Source organism: Vigna unguiculata, chromosome 5 (genome assembly GCF_037176805.1).
Source record: "Vigna unguiculata cultivar grain cowpea cultivar isolate G323 ecotype 2 chromosome 5, ASM3717680v1, whole genome shotgun sequence".
NCBI lineage: Eukaryota > Viridiplantae > Streptophyta > Magnoliopsida > Fabales > Fabaceae > Vigna > Vigna unguiculata.
The window spans coordinates 40,681,048-40,704,768 of NC_140796.1; the positions used below are offsets into that span (position 1 = coordinate 40,681,048).

Below are 23,721 nucleotides of genomic sequence, written 5' to 3' on the forward strand. Positions count from 1 at the left end.
CGGTCTACCATTTAGTAGGGTGAACCAAAATTTTCAATTCACTTTTCTATATTGGATTTAGTCTATCTCATAACACATTTTTGAGACACTAAGATAAAAATATCAAATTAATTCTTTTTACCACTCCTACATATTATAAAGATAACTATTTGTATGCGTAATATGACGTGAATCTATAACTATTATTATTAATAAAGAGAATTGTTTTTTATAACTGCTAAGTAATTGTTTGTTGTTGCTTACATTTTGTTATTTATTTTGTCCTTTTAATATAAACTATTTTATTAATATTTTACTCTTTAAATTTTGTAACTATTTTTTTATAATTATAATTATTTTTTGAAACAAATAATTTTTATAAATTTTGTTGGGTTATGAAAATAATATGTTTTAGAAAGAAAGTCCAATATCGCTTAGGATAAGCTAGGAAGTGGATGTTGGTAATTATATAATGAATTCTAGTTTCTTGACCCAGTCAAACACACTCTAAACTTGTATTTGACTTTCTTATACTTTTGTAGTAGGGTGTTGTGAGGTTTGAGTTAAATTTTTGCTTTGGAGAGTGTGGATATACTTGAGGTCAAAGGGCATGGGAGGGTAGTCTATATTGTACAAATTTTCACATAGTGTTACTCTCTAGTTGTCTTTATTCAACGGTCGTGGTTTTTCTCCAATTTTGGGATTTTCACATTATATTCTTTTGTTCCTTGTTTCTATCTTATTCATTTGCTAATAGGGTGATTCTTGGGGGTAAAGATGGTAATGTTCTTAATTGATGATGTGTTTTCCCTAACAAGTGGTATCAAAAGCTATGGTTTGGTAGGATTTTTTCTTAGTATGCTTTGTGGTTGCAACTTAGTCTGATTTTCCACATAAAAAAATATTAATTCCTTGTTAGAGAATCATCCTTGTTTGTTGAAGTTATTGAAAGACGTGTTGACATGGTGAATTTGCAGTCAGGTTATTGGATGTGCGAAGACGCTAAGTTGTGTTGGATCTGTAGTAGAGTTCACATGTGGTGAGATGCTCCTATATATGCGGAGGAGGTCATAGTTGATGCTCGTGTGGCCCAATGAGTGATGTACATATCTACTTTGGTTGTTTGTGTAGTGTAGCTCGTGGATTTGGGTTGTTGCGTGCGGTGGACTACAATGTTTGGTAACGTTGGATTTGCATGGTGAGGGTGAAGCTTGAGATCTCCAATGGTGGCGTTTTGTGTGGCTCGCACGATGTTTTGTCGATGACACGTGTTATGTCATAGTACGACAGTGACGTGATTTCCAACGAAGGGTGTTGGTTTAGTTGATGCGATGACTACGTGAAGGACCGATGGTGGTTGTGCGGTGAGGAAGGTTGGTTGTAGTGTAGATCTACTTGAGGAAGAAGGAGATTACGTGACAACAAGGAGATTACGTGACAACTTCTGGTTGGACAAATCTAATAGTAGAGAATTGTGACATGTGGCATCTCTTATTGGTCAGATTTAAAAGTGGAGGAATGTGACACGTGACAGCTCTTGGTTGAGCAGACTGTGAGTGCTAGAATGAATTTTTCTAGCTGTGATTTTATACATGGACATTGGCTAATATTGATGCAAGGTATGTGGGGATTATGCACGAGCATTGGTTAGCATTGATGCAGGGTGTATGGTGCTTATGTGTGGGCATTGACTAATATTGATGCAAGGTATGTGGTGATTATACACAAGCATTAGTTAGCATTGATGTAATGTGCATGGAAATTCTTGGGATAGTTTAATTGTAAGTGATTATACTCTTTATGGTAGAGTATGATTATCGGTATAGGCAATGAAGATGTGTTTATTTTAATCAGGGTGGAAATGATTGCGTTGACGAAAATAATACGTCTTTGAAAGTCCCACATCGCCTAGAATAATCTAAGGAATGAGTGTTGGTGACTATATAATGAGTTCTAAGTCCATGGTGTTTCTTGCCCATTGTTATTTTCTAGTTGTCTTTATATAACAATCGTGATTTTTCTGCGGTTATATTTTTCTATTCCTTGTTTTTATTTATTCCCGTGTTAATAGAATGATTCGTGGAAGTAAAGATTACAATGTTTTTAATTTATGATTGATTATATGTTTTTTCCAACAAGTTTAATACTATTTTTTGTTTTAATAATAATTAGAAAAATTAATTTTTATTTATTACTATAAAGTAAAAGTGAACAAAGATGCTAACACATGTATTCTAGTTCACTACAATAAAAACCAAAAAAAAACATATGCAAATGAATTAACACAGTAATTTAACTTTTTAAAAGTAAAATATAATAAATACAAAAGAAAACACATGAAACACAAAATGAAATGAATCCAACAGTTAGAAGGTAAAATATGTTAAGATATGTCAAATATTGTATTAGCTATAATTTAAGCATTATTATCTCTATGAGCAAATATGTGCACTCATTCCTTTAATAGATGAGGAATTATAGCACTCTTGTATGTATATATATAGTACCCTATTCTTTGAAATAATACATCATAATTATTCTTTAAATCTTTTCTATATGGTATTAGAGCCAAACACAGACATCCTCTGCAATATAGGAAGCAGTGCTTCTTTATTTGAATATATCTGATGGCTCATTCCGGCAAAAATCAATCGGAGAAACTTGATTTTGGGACTTCCACTGCTACCCATATGCAAGAAGCTATTCCCAAGAGTCATAGTTCTACTATTGTCGAATTTGTGATCAAGTCAGGTATATCTAACTTTGCTCTTAATCTTTCTGTTCTTACTAGGGGTGGTGATTGGATAATTGATTCAGGTGTTGTCGATCATATGACTTGTGATCCACATAAATTTATTAATTTTTTCCCTAATTGTTCTAAAACTGCTATTATTAATGCCAATGGGATCTCATCTCCTATTGAAGGTGTAGATACTATATCCCTCTCTCCCTCCTTATCAATCTCTGATGTTTTATTTATTCCTACATTGAATTGTAATCTTCTCTCTGTCAGCAAGTTAACCAAATCACATTCTTGTGTTGCCTTATTTTATCCAACCCATTATTTTTTCTAGAACATCCATTCCGAGGAGAAGATTGGCAGTGGTAAAGAGAGAGAAGGACTGTATTATCTTGAAAATGTCTCACAACAAACCCATAAAGGAACGTTGGCTTGTCTTGCAAATGACCACATACACGATAAAAACAAAAAGGAAATTTAGTTATGGCATAGAAGATTGGGACATCCCTCTTTTGGTTATCTAAAAAAATTATTTCCATCACTATTTCATAAATGCAATATTTCTGATTTTATTTGTGAAACTTGTGTAATGGCAAAGAGTCACCGTGTTGTGTTTCCTTTAAGCAATAAAAAAACAGATTTTCCTTTTTCCTTAATCCACACAGATGTTTGGGGCCCTGCCCCACAATCTACACATAATGGGAAAAAATGGTTTATCAGTTTTGTTGATGATTGTACTCGAGTAACTTGGGTGTATTTGCTTTCATCATATGTGTGTAATGTGTTTCGTTCCTTTCATCATATGATAGTTACTCAATTTAATACACACATTAAGGTCATTCGATCAGACAATGAAGGAGAATATTTTAAGACTGAGTTAATTGAGTTCATGAACTCCAAAGGCATCTTACATCAAACTACATGTCCTTATTCACCACAACAAAATGGGGTGGCTGAGAGAAAAAATAGACATATATTAGAGGTGACAAGATCACTTTTGATAGATGGTAATGTCCCATCTCATTTATGGAGTGAGGCCGTGAGATCTGCAGTTTATTTGATTAATCGAACACCTTCTAGTGTGCTTAACTTTCGTAGGCCTTTAGATGTGTTGTCTGATCATTGTATCCTTCCTTCCATAGTCTCTTTATCGCCTCATATTTTTGGATGTGTTATATATGTTCACTTACACCCATATCAACGTACAAAACTTGAACAACGAGCTTTAAAATGTGTTTTTGTTAGGTATAGATCAACTAAAAAAGGCTATTGTGCTTACCATCCACCATCAAAGAAATTTTATATTTCTATGGATGTGACATTTAATGAGCATAGTTTTTTTTATATTGATTCTACACTTTAGGGAGGCAATGAAAGTGAAGTGCATAATCATGATGTTAGTATATTTGATATCCTAGATACAAAATTATACTGTAAAGATAAATTATCGTATGAGGATCATTCTGTAAGAAGTGAGCCAATCCTAAATATGGAAACTTCTCCTTTGGATAATACAGTGTCTTCTGATCCTAACCAATTGGCTCAATCTTCTTCACAGGTTCGGCTTGACTCTTTAGAGGTACCTTCTGATCCTATCTCTGATAATACTAATGTACTTGAAACTAATCATGAAATTGTTTCTCTTGATTATACCCTTGATAATACTAATTTAGATGAAACCGATCATGAAATTGATCATTGTCTGCATGAGACCACCAACACACCAAACATTGAGTCTACTATTGTCCAGTATAATCTTCCACCCCGTTCTAACCGTGGTCAACCTCCAACTAAATATGAACCAGACCTCCAAGCCAAAGTTAAATATCCCATTAGTAAATATGTGTCATCTCATAGGTTATCCCAGTCATATGCATCATCCTATCATTGATAATACTAATTTAGACAAAATCGATCATGAAATTGATCCTTGTCTGCATGAGACCACCAACACACCAAACATTGAGTTTACTACTGTCCAGTATAATCTTCCACCTCGTTCTAACCGTGGTCAATCTCCAGCTAAATATGAACCAGACCTCCAAGCCAAAGTTAAATATCCCACTAGTAAATATGTGTCATCTCACAGGTTATCCCAGTCATATGCACCATTTGTATCTCAATTATCTTCAATTTCTATTCCTAGTAATATACAGGAAGCTTTAGCAGATCCTAGATGGACCAAAGCAATGGTTGATGAGATGGCAGCTTTAGAAAAAAATAACACTTGGGATATTGTGTCCTTACCAAGAAGGAAGAAGATTGTGGGCTGCAAATGGGTATTTACAATTAAGCATAGAGCTGATGGAACTATTGAGAGATATAAAGCACGACTTGTGGCTAAAGGTTACACTCAATCTTATGGTGTAGATTACCAAGAAACGTTCGCACCAGTAGCCAAGCTCAGTACTGTGAGAATACATCGGTCACTAGCAGCAAACCAAGATTGGCCTCTTCTACCATTTGATGTGAAAAATGCTTTCCTACATGGAGAAATTTCAGAAGAAATTTATATGGATTCTCCACCAGGTATGACAGATTCAATTGGAATGAAGGTTTACAAATTAAAGAAGGCTCTATATGGATTAAAACAATCCCCAAAAGCATGGTTTGGAAGGTTTACCAAGTTTATGAAGGCTTTGGCTATAGAGCTAGTAACTCTAATCACACCTTATTTTTGAAGAGAGGAAAAGGAAGAATTACAGCTTTGATTATATATGTAGATGACATGATTGTTACAGGAAATGACCAAGATGAGATTTCTATTTTACAACAATACCTTGCATCTGAATTTGAGATGAAACAACTTGGAAACCTCAAATACTTTTTGGGTATTGAAGTAGCTAGATCAAAACATGATATTTTTCTATGTCAAAGAAAATATACTATTGATTTACTATCAGAAACTAGACTGCTTGGGAGTAAACCAGTTGATTGATACACCAATTGAATAGAATCATAAACTTTTTCAATGCTCAAATTCAGCAAACATAGACAAAGGGAGATACCAAAGGCTGGTAGGAAAATTAATTTATTTGTCTCATACACGTCCAGATATTACCTATGCAGTGAATGTTGTTAGCCAATTTATGCATGACCCACGAAAGCTTCATGTGGATGCTGTTGAGAGGATTTTGAGATATTTAAAGTCCGCTCCTGGAAAAGGAATTTTGTTCTCAAATCATGGAAACTTAAAACTAGAAGGGTACACTGATGCAGATTGGGCAGGTTCAAAAGATGATAGAAGATCTACCTCTGGATACTTTACTTTTGTAGGAGGGAATCTTGTAACTTGGAGGAGTAAAAAGCAACCTGTAGTAGCAAGATCTAGTGCTGAAACAGAATTCAGAGGCATGGCACTAAGTGTATGTGAACTTTTGTGGATTAAAAATGTGCTATCAGATTTGGGCTTTAAACAAAATGAAACTATGAGTTTGTAATGTGATAATACGTCGGCTATAGCAATTGCTCACAATCTGGTGCAACATGATAGAACAAAGCATGTGGAGATTAATAGACATTTCATCAAAGAGAAACTTGAAGCTGGAATAATTTTCTTTCCTTTTGTAAGATCAGAATTGCAGTTGGCTGATGTTCTCACTAAAGGAGTGTCAAGCAGAGTGTTTAATGAGTCTCTATTCAAGTTAGAAATGTGTGATATCCATGCACCAACTTGAGTGGAGGTGTTAAGATATGTCAAATATTGTATTAGCTATAATTTAGGCATTGTTATCTCTTTGAGCAAATATGTGCACTCATTCCTTTAATAGATGAAGAATTATAGCAGTGTTATATATATATATATATATATATATATATATATGGTACCCTATTATTTGAAATAATACGTTAGAATTATTCTTTAAATCTTTTCTATAGAATATAAATACAAAATTAGTTGATAAAATTAAAGTAAATAAACTTTAAAAACTTTACCTCTTTTTGGAAGATTAATCCATAGTTTTCTCATCAAATGAAATGAATCGAAGAGGAAGTTTACTTCACTTGCGAGTAAATTTGATAAATTTATCTAAAGAAAACTTGCAAAATAAATTTCAGGAAAATGGGCTCATTCTTCGTGTAGAACCATCAATACATTCTAAAATTTAAGTTTTTTTTTTTTAAGAATTATACAAAATGAACAGTACGAAATTAGAACTAAAATCACTTCAGCCAGGAAAGGAGAGTAGAGATGGCAAATAAACCCGTCCCCGTGGGTATTATCCGAACCCGTCCCCGTTTTGACGGGGAATCCCCGCATTGATTGGGTATGGGTATGGGTATGGAGAATTCCCGACTTTTTCAGTTGGGTATGGGGATGGGTATGGGGATGTACATATCCCCGCCATAATACCCGTCCCCGCCATATCTCTATTCTTGTTTAAATTATTAAAATATCTACAATTAATTAAGTAACCATATATATATATATATATATATATATATATATATATTCTATTTTTTATTTCTTTTAATTATTTGGTTTGTCATGAAACTTATTCGCATTTCCAAAATAATTTTTATCTTATCATAACTTTTATGTAATTATGTTAAAATGATGTATATTAATTAAAAAAATTTATGCTCACATTTGAATATTTCTATTATTTTTTTAATATTTTTATTTATTATATATTTTCCTTTCACATGAGAATGTTTATACTCTCAATTTAAGGTAATATAAAAAAAATCTTTACTTATTATTATTATTATTATTAATTTTTGTTTAATTTGAATAACTCTTTTGTTTCATTAAAATAATTTTCGTTATTTTTCAACCACTGAGTATATATGTTGATATTTGAAAAGTTTTCTTAGTTCTCTAAGATATTTTTCATCTTATCATACCTTAATTATACATTTGATTTCCTTTGTGCGATTTCTTTCGATAGTCTCTCAAATTATTTCTAAAACACATATTTGTTAGTTTTTTAATATTTTAATTTATTGTTTATTATTTTCATCATGGAGAATAATATTTCGATATATTCTATCTAATTATTTTTTATTTTATAACTCGTTATTAATCATACTGTATTTCTTTCACTTTAAATTATGTTTGAAGTGGTTAAAATTATAAATATATATATATATATATATATATATATATATATATATATATATATAATGATATTTGGGAATAGTATATGATAATTCACTACAAGAAAAACATGAAATAGTGACTGATTTAGTCATTAACCCATATCAGTCACTATTTTTCGTCATTGGTGGTAGTAGTTGATTTATTGTCTGAATTAGTGATTAAATTAGTGACCGATTCAATGATCGAATTGCTACTTGATTTAGTGACCAATTTAATTACTAATTTATTTGTAATTTGATGACAACTTCTTTGGTCACTAATGATATTTCTATTTAATTTTAACCACTTCAAACATAATTTAATAATTAGTTCTCTAAGGTATTTTTCATCTTATCACATCTTAATTATACATTTGATTTCCTTTGTGCGATTTCTTTCAATAGTCTCTCAAATTATTTCTAAAACACACATTTGTTAGTTTTTTAATATTTTTATTTATTGTTTATTTTCATCATGTAGAATAATATTTCGATATATTCTATCTAATTATTTTTATTTTATAACTCATTATTAATCATACTGTAATTTTTTCACTTTAAATTATGTTTGAAGTGGTTAAAATTATATATATATATATATATATATATATATATATATATATAATGATATTTAGGAATAGTATATGATAATTCACTACAAGAAAAATATGAAATAGTGACTAATTTAGTCATTAACCCATATCAGTCACTATTTTTCGTCATTGGTGGTAGTAGTTGATTTATTATCTGAATTAGTTATTAAATTAGTGACCTATTATTCAATGATCGAATCAGTACTTGATTTAGTGACCAATTTAATTACTAATTTATTTGTAATTTGATAACAATTTTTTTGGTCACTAATGATATTTATATTTAATTTTAACCACTTCAAACATAATTTAATAATTAGTTCTCTAAGGTATTTTTCATCTTATCATATCTTAATTATACATTTGATTTCCTTTGTGCGATTTCTTTCAATAGTCTCTCAAATTATTTCTAAAACACACATTTGTTAGTTTTTTTATATTTTTATTTATTGTTTATTTTCATCATGTAGAATAATATTTCGATATATTTTATCTAATTATTTGTTATTTTATAACTCATTATTAATCATACTATAATTTTTTCACTTTAATTGTATAAATAACTTTTATTTACTACAATATAAAAATTTAATGTAATTGCTATGAATATTTTTTTGTCACTATCCAACATATATTGAAGTTCAAAAGATACAAAATCTATGTCAAAATTTTATTATTATATTTATTATTTGTTTTTTGTGTCATTTTGATCAAGTGACGTATTATAACTTTTATTAGTGTATAAAAAAGAGATTCATTAGAATTTAAATAATTGAAGTAAACAAACATTTAAAATATATTTTAATTTGAATTTTTTTTCCTTTTATATTTTTTTGAAATATTTTTTAATTTTATCAACTAAGTTCATCAATGTTGTAGTTTACAAATTTAATAAATGTTTTGGTTCTTATCAAATTTTATTTGGTATTCTAATAAAAAATGTAGACAATTATAATTTATTTTAAAGTATTTGATATGGAAGAAACAATCATTCTCCTAATATTAAATATTTGATAATATTATGTTTTCTTTATCGTAATTTTTGTTCTTTTATAAAAATTAATATTAGTTAGAACACGGGTACGGGTATGGGTACGAGATTATATCCGTTACCCGGTGGGGATGGAGATGGGACAAAAGTTTGATACCCGTTGGGTTTGGGTATGGGGATGATGATGAATTTTTGATGCAGAGATGAATATGGGATAACGAAACCCGTCCCCGTCCCGTCCCGCCCCGCCCCGTTGCCCCTAAAGGAGAGTCTTAAATTAAGAAAAATAAAAACACAAACTATTAAAATAAGAAAAATTAAAATCAAAAGTAATCTGAGATATGATAATTAAGCGTTATTTAATAACAGGTAATAAAAATTACATGGATTTAGAAAAACGACCTAGGCGAAGAAAAGGTGTTGCGCCTGTGTCGTGTGCCCCTGCAATTGCAAGTTAGCAACGTTTTAAGGAGAATTGAGAGAGCTAAAAGCAAAAGCAAATGGTGATGAAGATGACGAGACTCTTACTGCTGCTAAAACCCTTCACTGTATCTCCACCACGGTCCCACACCCCCCCTCAGGTAACATTGCCTCCACCCACCATCTTCCCTTTTCGTTTCATTACCACTTCCTCATGTTTGTATAATTCCCTGTGATGGTTTTGTCTGCTTGTTTGATGATTCGTTCAGGAAACAATGGATGAAGGGTTGGTTGCACACTTTCCCTTATGCACGCATACTGCTTGATGAAATGTTAATGTGGTGTTTGTTTGTTGTGCTTGGTTGGAAACTTGTATTCTAAAATGGGTAGATGGGAAGTAAAAAAGTTCCAACATTTTTGCGTACATTCTTGCTACATTGCCATTTCCCTGCTGCCCACTTTCATTTTAACCTAGAAAATGCTTTAGTTGAATGCTCAACGCTTCTTTATACGTCCTACATCGTGTTGGTAAAGTATTGGGGTAATACTAGTAATTTAGTTTCTTAAGAATGAATTAGAACAATAAAAATAGCTGTTTTTGTGTGTGAAGTGTATTAGGTGCGAGCTTTTGTCAGAAGAGTTAATTTTGACCATTTAATAATAAGATTGTTCTTATTGGGAAAAACAAGAACCAGAAATGTAGAATATAAGTTCATATTTGAAAAGTTAAGAATAAAATTGCGTGAATTTTTTATGTGATCATGTAAGCACTAGCTTTTAATCTTAACTATTCTTGTATGGCTCTATGACTCAGATTTATAGCCCACCTATTTCACAATAAGAAGAGTTGTCACTTGGTACACCCTATATAATGAAGAAGGGATAAGATACCAATAAGCCGATGTTTGTGCTTTCATTACTGAGGAAGTATCTAATAACTTAACCTTTATAAATATGTGTGTTTGATGGTATGGTACACAAATACGTGACATGTATTAGATATGATGTGTGTTTGTCGTGCTTATTTTTAAAATAACAGGATAGATACACAATTTAAAATGTATAACAATTCTTAAAAGATAATAAATATATAATTTCAGTTATGCGGCCCAAAGATCACATTTCTTAAACATTGTCAAAATAAAGAAAATAAAATAAATTACTATCATCATGATAGTACGAGTACTTCAAAGATTGAGTACTTCATAAATAAGCATCTTGGAGTATAGGATGTAGATAAGTATTGGTTGATACGTGAAACAAATTGCAATATCGATGCATTTGATATGATGTCTTACATCCTTATGGGTGCTTCGAGGATTTTTGGCTTATATTTATTACATGGATGTTTGGCATGATTGTAGATGTTTATAGAGCAATTTGAAATTTGAATTCTGTCAGGAAAATTGCAGATCGTACAGTTCTTGGAGAATAGGCGTAAGGTCCACCATGATGCAATAAACTTTTGTCAAGCTATTCTGCAAAAAAAGTCAGTTGAATGGAAAGCTGTACTGCGTAACAATTTGTCACCACCCATCAATGATGTGGATCTAGTTGTTACAGTTGGTGGTGATGGAACTCTTCTACAGGCTAGCCATTCATTGGATGACAAAATTCCTGTTCTTGGAGTGAATTCTGACCCTACACGTATTGATGAGGTATATATACATATAGTTTTGGCTTTGCTATTGATATAGCGGCTATGTTCATATATTTCATTTGATCATCCTTTGATTATGCAAATAAAGAAGCAAACTGACCAGGTTATTTGATAAAATTCCATTTGCAATAGGTGGAGCAATTCAGCAGTGAATTTGATGCTACCAGAAGCACAGGCCATCTTTGTGCTGCTACTGTTGAAAACTTTGAACAAGTAAGCTTAGCTCTTGTCACCCATATGGGAAAGATTATGAGTAATCATTTTTCTTCCTTGCTACTCCTTGAGGTGTGACAACAAGCATGTATGGAATGAAGTTTTATTATTCAGTAACTTGAAATATTGAAATTTTTTTGATGACATTTTTGTTAAGTTATCACAATGATGAACCAGTAATTACTCCTCTGAAGCCAATTTAATCATTATACTGTGATTTGACTAACAGCTCAAAGCTAGTTTAGCATTGAGTAGAGATAGGATTAATTTGAGGTTCAGAATGTACTTCTAATCAATTGTGAGAAATGAGACAAGCTTGCGGTGATGTCTGTTCAACGTCCATTCCCTCCTTTATAAGTACGGTTTGATGGAGGTTTCAATTTTATTACAAAACCTGTAATTTGATACCATTGTAGTCCATAAGTTGATGAGCTGCAAGCCTGCACAGCACAAGTGGCAATAGCAATATCTTTTGAAAGGGAATCCATTCATAGAAAAAGAAGTTCTTAAATATCTAATTTGTCTATCTTAAGCATAACAATTTATTGTTTCCTTCCCCATATTAAAGTTTTGGTATATGACCAATTTGTTTCTTCAACGTGTGACACTTTGCCAATTTAATCTTTGGAAAAATGAAAAAAATCTAATTTAGTCCCTGAATGTGTAAATTATCTTCTACTTTTAAGTTTTGTGAGAATATTATCATTAAAATATAATTTTGAGGATCAATTTGATACTAAATCATAGATTGTTTTGTCATTAAATTATAATATTCAGGGACCAATTTGTATTTTTTACACATTTAGAGATTAAACCTTTTTGTCCTTTCAAGAACTAATTTTTCAGCGTCATATTCAAGGATGAAATTGGTCATTTAACCTAGAGGTTTCTTGTTAATAATGTTACTCTATATTTTGTGACTTCTTCAACTTTTGGATAAATGTTCAGCTTCAAATGCTTATTTCTTGTGAAAAAACATTCATATTATTGTATGTATATGATATATGCAAATTAAGGGATTTTCTCTGGACATGAAATCTAAACATTCTGCTTGCATGGGCAATTGAAAGGTGAAAAAGTGGGACAAAGTGTAACATACAAATTAGGAATTAGAAATGATTTTCTTTGAATTTTTTTGTTTTCAGTATAATATTTCATCTATCTAGTTTTTAAAATCTTTTTCAGGTTTTAGATGCTGTACTTGAAGGTCAATTTCTTCCTTCCGAATTAACAAGGTCCATGATATCTGTTAACGCACGACACTTGTCAACTTATGCTCTCAATGATATCTTAGTTGCACATCCATGTCCTGCCTCGGTTTCCAGGTTCTCATTCAGGTATGATCTTTCCAGTGAGAAATTAAAACTCAACTAACATTTTCTTAATTTCGTCTCAGAGATTTTATTCTCGGAAATGAAGCCAACTAAGCATATATTTTTGCAGAATCAAAGAGGGTGACAAGCCATGTTCCCCTCTCGTTAACTGCAGATCAAGTGGTCTACGTGTTTCAACAGCTGCTGGTTCAACTGCTGCAATGCATTCAGCAGGTGGATTTCCAATGCCAATTTTATCTCGGGATCTCCAGTACATGACAAGGGAGCCTATTTCACCCAGGGCAGCCTCAGATCTTATGCATGGATCGATCAAACATGATCAGACATTAGTTTCTACATGGACCTGTAGAAAAGGTCTGATATATATTGATGGTTCTCATATCTATCATACCATCCAAGATGGGGATATCATTGAGATATCTTCCAGAGCACCAGTTCTGAAAGTTCTATTGCCTCGTCATCTGTTATAGTTAGAGAAGATGACAACTAAATTTCACGGCATATGCTCATCGGGAGAATAAGCAAATTTTGCTGGAGTATTAGTGCTTTTAGTGAAAAATATAGGCCAAATGAGCTGACATAAGCTTGCAATGTTCCCATTCGTTAGTAAGGGTTGGGCTACAAATGCAATTCAGAATCTCATGCATTAATATCATGGCCTTACATTTGAAGCTGACTTGACTTTAGATTTTGGAGGTTAAAGTATCCTATGTAAGCATCACTCATAAGCTCCAAGGGGAGTGTATATTTCATAATGGAATGTCTTGTGGTTCATGGGGCATTTTTCTACTCAGTGCGTCTCAACTTTTATCTTTTATAGTGGATGAGAGAGCCTTGTTACACCCTTCCCCTTTATTAAAGCTAAAAACAGGCCCAGCTTGGAGATGCTATTGTATTTTGTTACTGATAGCTTCCTGTAAAGAATGTTCTTGCAATGGATATGCACGACCAAATATGCCAGTCCACTACCAACCAGATTATGTGCTGCCACTGCCTATTGATTTGGATCTTACATAATACATAGTAACATTTTTTTATGCAATTTCTGGGCTGATGTAGGAATATATCACAATCAAACCTTACACACCATTGGAATTCTAGAGTCAATGCAATCTTTACCCTTATTTTGTTAACTGAGAATGTGCGATCTTTTACGGATTGGATCTGGTTTCTGTAACATCAGGTTCAATACAGCACAGCCTTGGAGCTTTAGTGTAACGTCTCTTTATTTGGACCCTATTTGATAGTATGTCTTTTAATGTGATTTTATTCTCTCAAAATATAGCCTTTGGTTTCTTGTTTTAGTTTCATGTTACTCGTTATTATTTACTGGTGGGAAAGTATAATGTTATCATTTTGTTAGAATTTAAGTATTAGTTGGACAAGTTTCTCTACAAGTTCGTTCAGAAAAGAAAAAAAAAAGCGAAGAAAAAAATTCTGGGGAGTTAAAAGTTTTCTCTTCTAAAAGTATTTAGAAAAAAGTTGTCTAGACATCGCTGGTAAAAAAGAAAAAACTAGGGTCATTTGTACAATAGGAAAAGAGGCTAACTGGTAGAAGCTAAAACATGCAAATAAGCATCCAAGTGAAGTGGTACGACAAATTTGCCGATATGTAACTCTTAAGCCGAAAAGAGGGTCTTCCTCGACATGCATACCTAGAAAGATGCAAAATGGCCCTCCAATTCCTCTGCATGATGCCGCATACTTCCCAAAGAATATCATCGTTCACATGCATATTCACTCGGTTCTCGGTCCAATTGGTCAGCAACGGAGGAACGATTATCTCTCGTAAAGAATATTTTGACGTTTTGTTTGGATCATGGATTTCAATAATTTTAAGAAATCGAAATATATAGTATTTAAATTATTTATAATTGAATTCTTTTCATTTATTAAATAGTTTGTTTGAATAGAGTGGTTGAAATATTTTATATTTTAATTTTCTTGTTTTGATAAAGTAATTTAATTTCTATTTTAAGTTAAACTCAACTTTATTTTTGAGTCTAAGTTGAGTTAGCTCGACCTGTTATCCGAAACGACTTGTCACGACTTTCAATTTGGGTCAACTAAAAAAGATTTCATCTGGGCCAACTAGTTTAACCCAAGTTGACTCGTTTCGACTATCAAATAGACTCGATTGATTTCAACATTCATTCCAAGCTGACTTGGCTCGACCTTCAGTGTGAGCCAACTCAACTCAAACTTCGACACAAGCTAACTTGGTTCGACCTTCGATCCAAGCAAACTCAACTCGACCTTCAGTCCAAGCCGGCTCGAATCGATCATTGACCTAACTTGACTCAGCTCCACACTCAGCCTAAGTTGGCTCAGTTCGACTCTCGGGCCAAACTGACTAGACTCAACCCTCGGCTCGGCCCTCAACCCAACTAGACCATCAACTTGGGTTGGCCTAACTTGACCCCCAACCCGAGTCAGCCCGATTCAACCCTTGACCCGGGACAAAATCCTTTGTCCAAGAAAAAACACAAAGAATGTCAGGAGATAAATTCTAAGTTCCAATAGCCAAAAACCTTCACATGTATTTTAAAGAAGAAAAAGCAAATTCATAGAACTCTTTGCTAAGTGGAATTTCCTTCCATTGACCTAAATGTTTCCAAGCCACATCCATTTTTTTACAAAGGTCTAAATGTGCAAGCATTTTATCCCCTTTTGTTAACAAAATACATGCATACAAGTGATTTTTTTTCACTCCTTTAGACCAACACGATAAACTTTTTCATAAATATGAACAAAGACCATATCACCCTTCATACAAGGAGAAGGTAATTGGTACAAAGGAATATCAAATATTATTAAGAACCTAGACATATGTACTTTTTTATGTCTACACATTTGAAGGAGATTTAGAAAAAGATAATCCAAACCTCCCTCCAACTAGCCACTCGCACCAAAGGGGCCAAATCTGCACCCACAAGCATCCCATGTGATGCACGATCAACGCTTCACACTTTTGGATGCGAACCGCAAAGCTTGTACCTCTACACGCCATCATCGGTTAAGGTTAGTGTTGGCGATTATACTCCTTGTATTTCAATATACATTAAGGTTTGTTATCAAGACATCTTCAATAATTCAACTTGTTTGATCTTAATCTTCTTGACCAACAATCTTCCCCTATTTTCAACCTGTTGTTCCTTGCGCATTTTTTTGATAGGTTGAAAATAATCGATAATATTGTTTTTTTGTGTTTCAATATGACACATAGAACAAAAATAATTGATTGCTTCTATATATAATTGATTAAGTTTTTTTCTCAAAATTATTCTCTAAAAATAAACTTTAGTATTCTTTTATTAACTATCAATTACTTTCAATATTTCTCGTTTCATATTTTCAAGAAACGCTTCAAGAAGCTAAAATGTTTTTAATTTCATATCTTTTGAGGAAATCATTAATCAAGGATTTGGTGATATTACTTCCTTACTTAGTTTCAATCTTTGGACATTCATAACATACATGTATATTCTTCTAAAAAATTTTGTGCAAATTTTGCAACCTCTTATGAAGTGTATTAAGTTTATGTCATACACTACAAAATGTGGCATATTTTAAACTTCCACATAAAATGAGGCGATATTAACTGTCACTTATTGATGTTAGAGAATTGCCACATTTTACACGTAAAATGTGGCAGTTTAAATTGACATTTTAATAAGTTGAAACCAATACATTTTTCTCAGGTCAAATTCCCTTTAAGTTACTTTCCCAGTATTCTCTTAATCTTTCCCAGCTTCATTTCGACTCAAGTATCCCAACATTTCATCCCTTACTTTTACAAGCTCACATTTTGAATTCTCGGGCTCACTTTTCATCCCTCACTTGTTCAGCTCGATGCTCCAGACAATCTTGTTGGGATCTCTCGCATACCAAGTTCTAGTCGATTGGTAAGTTTAAGAAAAAAAATGATTTATGGGCATTGTGATGTTTCTGAAGTGATAAAGCTTAACATAATTTCGTTGATTGTTTTAATTCGTAGTGAATTCATCCACGTTCACGAGCATTTGCATTGAATTCATCTCAGTTGAGCAAAGGTACAAACCTATTGATTATGTATTTCGACCTTTCTTCGTTTCTCTTGTTAAAGTTGGACAAGGTTAGAGATGATGGGAAAGAGATAAGAAATTGAAGTCTAGAATCCGAAATTGAACTCATCTTTTCATTTTCCTTCGAAACCCGAAATCTATAAGCTTTGAAAAATTTCTAGAATTGAAAGCAAAAAAACAAGACATAAAGAAGTTTTCGTCTCTCTCATTGCTACCAGCTTGCATTTCACTGAACTAAAATTTGTGTTTACACTTGTATTGGGGATTTAGGGGTTGTTGAGTTGGAGAAAGAAAAAAGATTGATCTCATTGAAATTGAAAGAGTAGGTCTAGAAAAAGGAAGGCAATCAAACTACTATTGGTTTGTGGAGGCTATAGATAAATTTAATAGTGTTTTCTCTTTTCTTCATATATTAAGTTCCAACTAATGTATTTAACTTTTACATATGAGCATGGACTTAGTCAAAATTTGAAGCTCAAGATTAATGATATTATAACTTGCCTAGTGGACTACGTGTGGTTGTGACTTATGATGATACATATCAATTGATTGGAGAAGCATCTTCTTTACTTACAAGAGTGTGTGGCTTGCTAGCAATAAATCATGCTTTGTTACCTATAAGTTTTGAAAGACGGTCAGCTATGCCATATACTTACAAGGATCATATTTGGGAACGTGCCCTAAAGGTAATGGAACCTACATTAAACATTTGTAGTGTTATTTCTTTTATTCAATGTAGATTTCGATTAACATTTATATTATTTGAAGACTCAATTTATTTTCAAGACAAATGAAGATTTGGTAAGAAGAGATGTTATGTTTAAAATTGGAAAACTCTGGAGGGAGGATAGATTCAAGCTGTGGAATGTATTTATGACCCAATTCTCATAAGAAATGAACTCATCGAGAATGTTTTAGAAGGTCTTAACATGGAACAATGAGTTGTTTTTGTTGATTATCACCTTAAGTCTTCCACAATGGTACAAGTTCTTAAGTTGGTATATTTACATAAGCTTCAGTTTAAATTTGCAATATCTAACTGATTTTCATTTTGTAGTTGTTGTGTAATATAAATACAAATATTTGGAAAAGAAAAACAATTCGTCACACTAGTGGTGTTATGTTTATGTTAAGAAGAAAGGATAATTTGGTAGTCTTTTATTGATATTTTGTTTTCAATTCTGAGTTATATATTCTGTTTTCTTTTTCTTACAATATTTTCTTTAAATATATAAAAAATAGAGACTGGTAGGAATGTTGGTTGAGCTGGATTATGGAAGCTAACTTACACGAGAAAGAATGAAACCTATGTGAATGACGAGACTATGGAGATTGGGGTAATTTCTTTGTGGACTTCTTTTATGTGGGAACAATTTTGATGTAATTGCAATTTGAGTAACAACCATATTAAGTGTGTGATCAATTAGTAATATGTGATCAATCTGCACAACAGGCATATAAATTCACTTCTCTATTAATTTCTTTTGTGTTGCATATGCATTTCAATTCTATGTTTCTTGGGTGATTTGGATGCTTGGGAGAATTCACTTTTTAGATTCTAGACAATATTTTGCAATGAGTGAGTTTTGTACTCTACCTTTTGTTGGCATAAGCAAGCTTGAAGCAAAAAATTGATAAAGCCATGTGCATGAAGATCTTAAGTGTTTAATGAAGATTAATGAAGATCCATTTGAAGATTATGTTTTTAGTGTGTTAAATCTGAAAATAACATGTTAAATGTAATGTCTTAGTGTTATACATTGTTGATATGCTATATGACATAGGTTAGATGTCTTGTGTGCCTTAGTGTCTCTCCTTTAATATGTTAAAATAGGTTTTAACAGGTTAAAAGGCTTGTTGTATATAGTTTTTGGTATGAATGCATTCAGTCATTTGAATTATTTTTCAATCGACTGATTTCACTTAAGTCAGATGAAATCAACTGACTGTACAGAAAATTCAATCGACTGTTTTCACTTAAACCAGACTATATAAGTTGTGTTTTCGTGAGCAGAGGTGCGAATCTGAGTTTTTCTGAACGAAACCTTGTCATTCATCTCTAAGAAGCATTCTCTCTCTGTAATACACAGTTGGAATTCGTATTTTGAAGATCTTGGTTGAATTTGGTTGATCTTGGAGGTATTTTGGCTTGTGAGTAGCTTGAAGAACACATGTATGGTTGGCTAGGGACAACCACCATCAAGTTTGGATGTTCTTATGCCTCTGGATGATTTGCCTGATGTGATTTCAGGTCTGCAAGTGTGATTCTTGTAGGTTGTGTGTCTAGATTTTTGTGTGAGTCAAAAATCTTGCGTGTTTTGTTGTTCAAAAGTGTAATCTTAGTTTGTGATTTGTAAAACTTTTGAATATAGTGAAAACTAGGCTCAGGTTGTCCTGGTAAACTAGATGTAGCTCTGTGATTGAGTGAACCAGTATAAAAATAGTTGTGCATTTCTCTTTCCCTTATCTCACTTTCTTTGAAACTCTTTAAAAACTCAAGAAAACCAAGTAATTTGATCTTTGGTGTGATTTAATGCCTTCTTGTGTAATATGAGGCTTTATACTTGTTATAAATACTGATTGGAACAAGTCTTGTATGTAAAAGATTGTTGTTTGAGTTGAATTCGCAAATTCTGCATTCTGCATAATTCTCCAGTATTTTAGCCGATTGGTCTTTTTAATCGACTGCTTCATAGCATCAAGAACAATTTAGTCTGTTGTTTTATATTTTAATCGACTGAAAGTGTACTGGTCTGCTACATTTACATCCAAACTTTCCAGTCCATTAGATTCAATTGAAAAGAGGTTTAAGCTTTCGAAAAAGTTTTATAAAGCCAATTCAACACCCCCCCCTTCTTGGCTAAACTCACCATTTCAAAACTAACACCTTTTAGGTGAGAACTCCACTTTCTTGTGTGTGAATAGTTAGTGAAGTTGTTTAAAATTGGATAGCAGCCATATAAAGTTAGTCCTATGTTTTTGGGACTTCTGTGCTGAATATAAAGTTAGATTCTAATTTCTTTGTCAATTTTCTCGACCTTTTTAACTCTAAAGTCGTTTCCAATTACTTCAACCCCAAATGCCAAACTTGAGTCCATGGTCACAAGAATTGGTTCATTCAAAATTAGTTAATCATGAAAAAAAAGAACTTCTCTTGTTTCTATTGTGAGACTAGTGTAGAAATTAAATCACTCCATTACATGGTTAAAATTGAACAAAAACCATATAAAGTCACTTATCTGAATTTGAACACACCTGAACAATTTTGATGTAATTGGAATCTAAGCAACATCTATATAAAGTGTCTAAACAGCTAGTCATGTTAGTGAAGATGTTTAAAATTGGGCAACAGACATATAAAGTCATTTCTCTATAATTTCTTCTCTTTTGTATATGCATTTCAATTCTATGTTTCTGCAAAATTAATGTGATTTAGATTCTTAGGACAATTCACTTTTTATATTCTAGACAATATTTTGCAATGAGTGAGTTTTGTACTCTGCCCTTTAGGTGAGAACTCCACTTTCTTGTGTGTTAATAGTTAGTGAAGTTGTTTAAAATTGGATAGCATCCATATAAAGTATGTTCTATGTTTCATCAAATTATGTGCTGAATATAAAGTTAGATATCAATTTCTCTGTTAATTTTCCCGACCTTCTTAACTCCAAAGTTGTTTCCAATTACTTCAGCTCCAAATGCCCAACTTGGGTCCTTAGTCACAAGAATTGGTTCATTCAAAATTAGTCAATAATGAAAAAAAAACTTCTCTTGTTTCCATTGTGAGACTAATGCAGAAATTAAACCATCCCATTACACAATTATAATTGAACAACAACCATATAAAGTCACTTATCTGAATCTGAACATACCTCAACAATTTTGATGTAATTGGAATCTGAACAGCAGCCATGCCATATAAAGTGTGTGAATAACTAGCCATGTTAACGAAGTTATTTAAAATATGATAGTAGACATATAAAGACACTTCTTTAGTAATTTCTTTTGTGTTGTATATGCATTTCAATTCTATGTTTTTGCAAAATTAATGTTATTTAGATGCTTGAGACATTTCATTATTAACATTCTAGACTATATTTTGCAATGAGTTAGTTTTGTACTACGTCCTTCAGGTAAGAACCCCACTTTTTTGTGTGTGAATAGTTAGTGAAGTTGTTTAAAGTTGGACAACAACCATATAATGTTAGTTCTATGTTTCAAATTATGTGCTGAATATAAAGTTACATTCCAATTTCTCTATTAATTTTCTCAACCTTCTTAACACCAAAGTGGTCCCAAGATTTGGTTTATTCAAACTTAGTCAATCATAGTCAATCTATTAATTTTTGTTATGTTTAATGAAATATAATGTTTGTTAATTTTTTTTGTATTATCATTTTTTCTATATATTTTAAATTTCTATTATTAAAATAGGTGGGTAATAATAAATAATAAAAGGCTCAAATCATGACATTGATAATAGTGACAATTATAAATGTTGTAATATAATGTGAATTGTGGCATTTATAAGTGTCACTCTTTCCAAAACATTTATTTTTTTTAAGAAAATTACGACGGTTTTAACTATCACAATTTATTCCAAGCAACCGCCACTTTATACAATATAAAAAGTGGCGGTTGTAGCAGCGGTTCGCTTGAAATTGTCATATTATACTTTGTGACGTTACGAATTGCAACGATTTTTTAAACTATCACAAACGTAAATTGTGGTAGTTAAAACCGTCATATTTTACAAAAATAATTGTTATAATTTACACTATTTTTGATAGTGATATAAGTGATATCATTTTACAGTTATTAAAGAGATTTAAATTCATATCTCGTGTGATTACATATGTAGTGAAGTTTTAATATAATCTAAACTAACAAGATAATAAAATCAATCTCTTTAATGTTGAGTATATTCGAAAACTAGTCAAAAATCCAGTGTACATATCTTTTTTATGTATCTCTTATAATTTTCATCATTTTTTTGTAAACTCAATATTTCAACTTAATTACTTAAAAAAATGTAGATAAAAGGAAAATTTAAACCAAGATTTTATTTTATTTTTATAATTCAAAAAATATTTTTATTTACATATTTTTTTTGCCAGTATCGATCAAATCTTAAAAAGCAAACATTGATTAAAGTTTAAATAGCTTTTACAACAATATTGGAAAACATTAATTAAACTTTAAATAGCTTTTACAACAATATTGGAAAACCGAATGTAAGAATTGCTTTGATTTAAACTAATCTAAAATCCAATTGTGCATCTCTTCTTTTAATATCTCTTGTATTTTTCTTCATTTTCTTTTGAAACTTAATATTTCAACTTAATTACTTAAAAAAAGTTTTCAAATATTATTAATAGATAAAAGAAAAATTTAAACCACCATTTATTTTTCTCTAAATAAAAATTATTTTTATTCACATATTTTTTGCCAATTTATGGATTAAACCTTAAAAGCAAACATTAATTAAAGCTTAAATAGCTTTTACCACAATATTGGAAAACAGAATGTAGAATTGTTTTGATTTAAATTAATATAAAATTCACATATCTTCTTTTCGTATCTCTTTTATATATATATATATATATATATATATATATATATATATATATATATATATATATATATATATATATATATTTGGAAACTCAATATTTCAACTTAATTACTTAAAAAAAAGTTTTCAGATATTATTTTAAACCAACATTTTATTTATTTTTAATTCAAAAAATATTTTTATTTAAAGATTTTTTGTCACTTTATTGATTGAACCTTAAAAAGCAAACATTAATTAAAGCTTAAATAGCTTTTACCCCCAATATTGGAAAACCCAATATAGAACTGCTTTGATTTAAACTGATCTAAAATCCATTGTGCATCTCTTTTTTTATTTTTCTATTTTTTTAACTCAATATTTCAACTTAAATACTTAAAAAAAGTTTTCAATTATTATTAATGGATATAAGAAAAAATTAAACCAACATTTTAATTTTTTTCTAATTCGAAAATTACTTTTATTTACAGATTTTCTGTCAATTTATTGATCATATTCTAAAAAGCACTTTAATTAAAGCTTAAATAACTGTTACCACAAGACTATCACTAATTTAACTTAACCATAACAAAAAAAAAAAATTACACATTTGGCAAACTTTCACATGAATTTTGCATTATTTATGATATGTTACTCTTATTTTTGTTGTTGGATTTGTAATTTCATTCACACACATGCATATTTTGTTTTCAAATTAATTATAAAAAAATGCGTTTTTGTTTTTTGTATCATCTTTTAATATCACAAAACCAGGTTTCCATTTTTGTAAAATGTTCTTAATCCAAAACGCAAATTTGTTTTGTAATATTTTACAAAATGAAAATTTATTTTCGTTTTTTATTGAAAATTGATACGATGCATTTTCTAATGGGAGCCCACCCCACTACAAAACATAAACACATTTTTTTCAATGTTTTATGAGCAACAAAATCACTTTTTTTGTGAATAGTATTTTTTTAAAAAATAAAATAAAATACTAAGTCAATAAGATACATTTCGAAAAAAGAAACGTGGTTCATTAACAAAGCCCAAATTAAGAAGCCATCATATAGGCATTTTGAGATCAAATTCCTAAT

The 23,721-nt window shown here is 31.2% G+C and overlaps 1 protein-coding gene across 1 annotated transcript; it reads left to right on the top strand.

Moving 5' to 3' along the window:
• Positions 1–9,757: 9,757 nt before the first annotated feature.
• On the top strand, positions 9,758–14,276 carry NADK3 (NAD(H) kinase 3). The gene is made up of 5 exons (XM_028070793.2): positions 9,758–9,966; positions 11,218–11,463; positions 11,598–11,678; positions 12,864–13,015; positions 13,122–14,276. The coding sequence occupies exons 1-5, from the start codon at positions 9,886–9,888 to the stop codon at positions 13,480–13,482; spliced, it is 921 nt and encodes a 306-aa protein (XP_027926594.2). The 5' UTR covers positions 9,758–9,885; the 3' UTR covers positions 13,483–14,276.
• The last annotated feature ends 9,445 nt before the right edge of the window (positions 14,277–23,721 follow it).

Excerpts from the sequence above, each read along its gene's own strand:
- NADK3 (XM_028070793.2), top strand. The coding sequence starts at position 9,886 with ATGGTGATGAAGATGACGAGACTCTTACTGCTGCTAAAACCCTTCACT. Across the intron at positions 11,464-11,597 it reads ACCCTACACGTATTGATGAG|GTGGAGCAATTCAGCAGTGA; the intron begins GTATATATACAT and ends CATTTGCAATAG. Across the intron at positions 11,679-12,863 it reads CTGTTGAAAACTTTGAACAA|GTTTTAGATGCTGTACTTGA; the intron begins GTAAGCTTAGCT and ends AATCTTTTTCAG.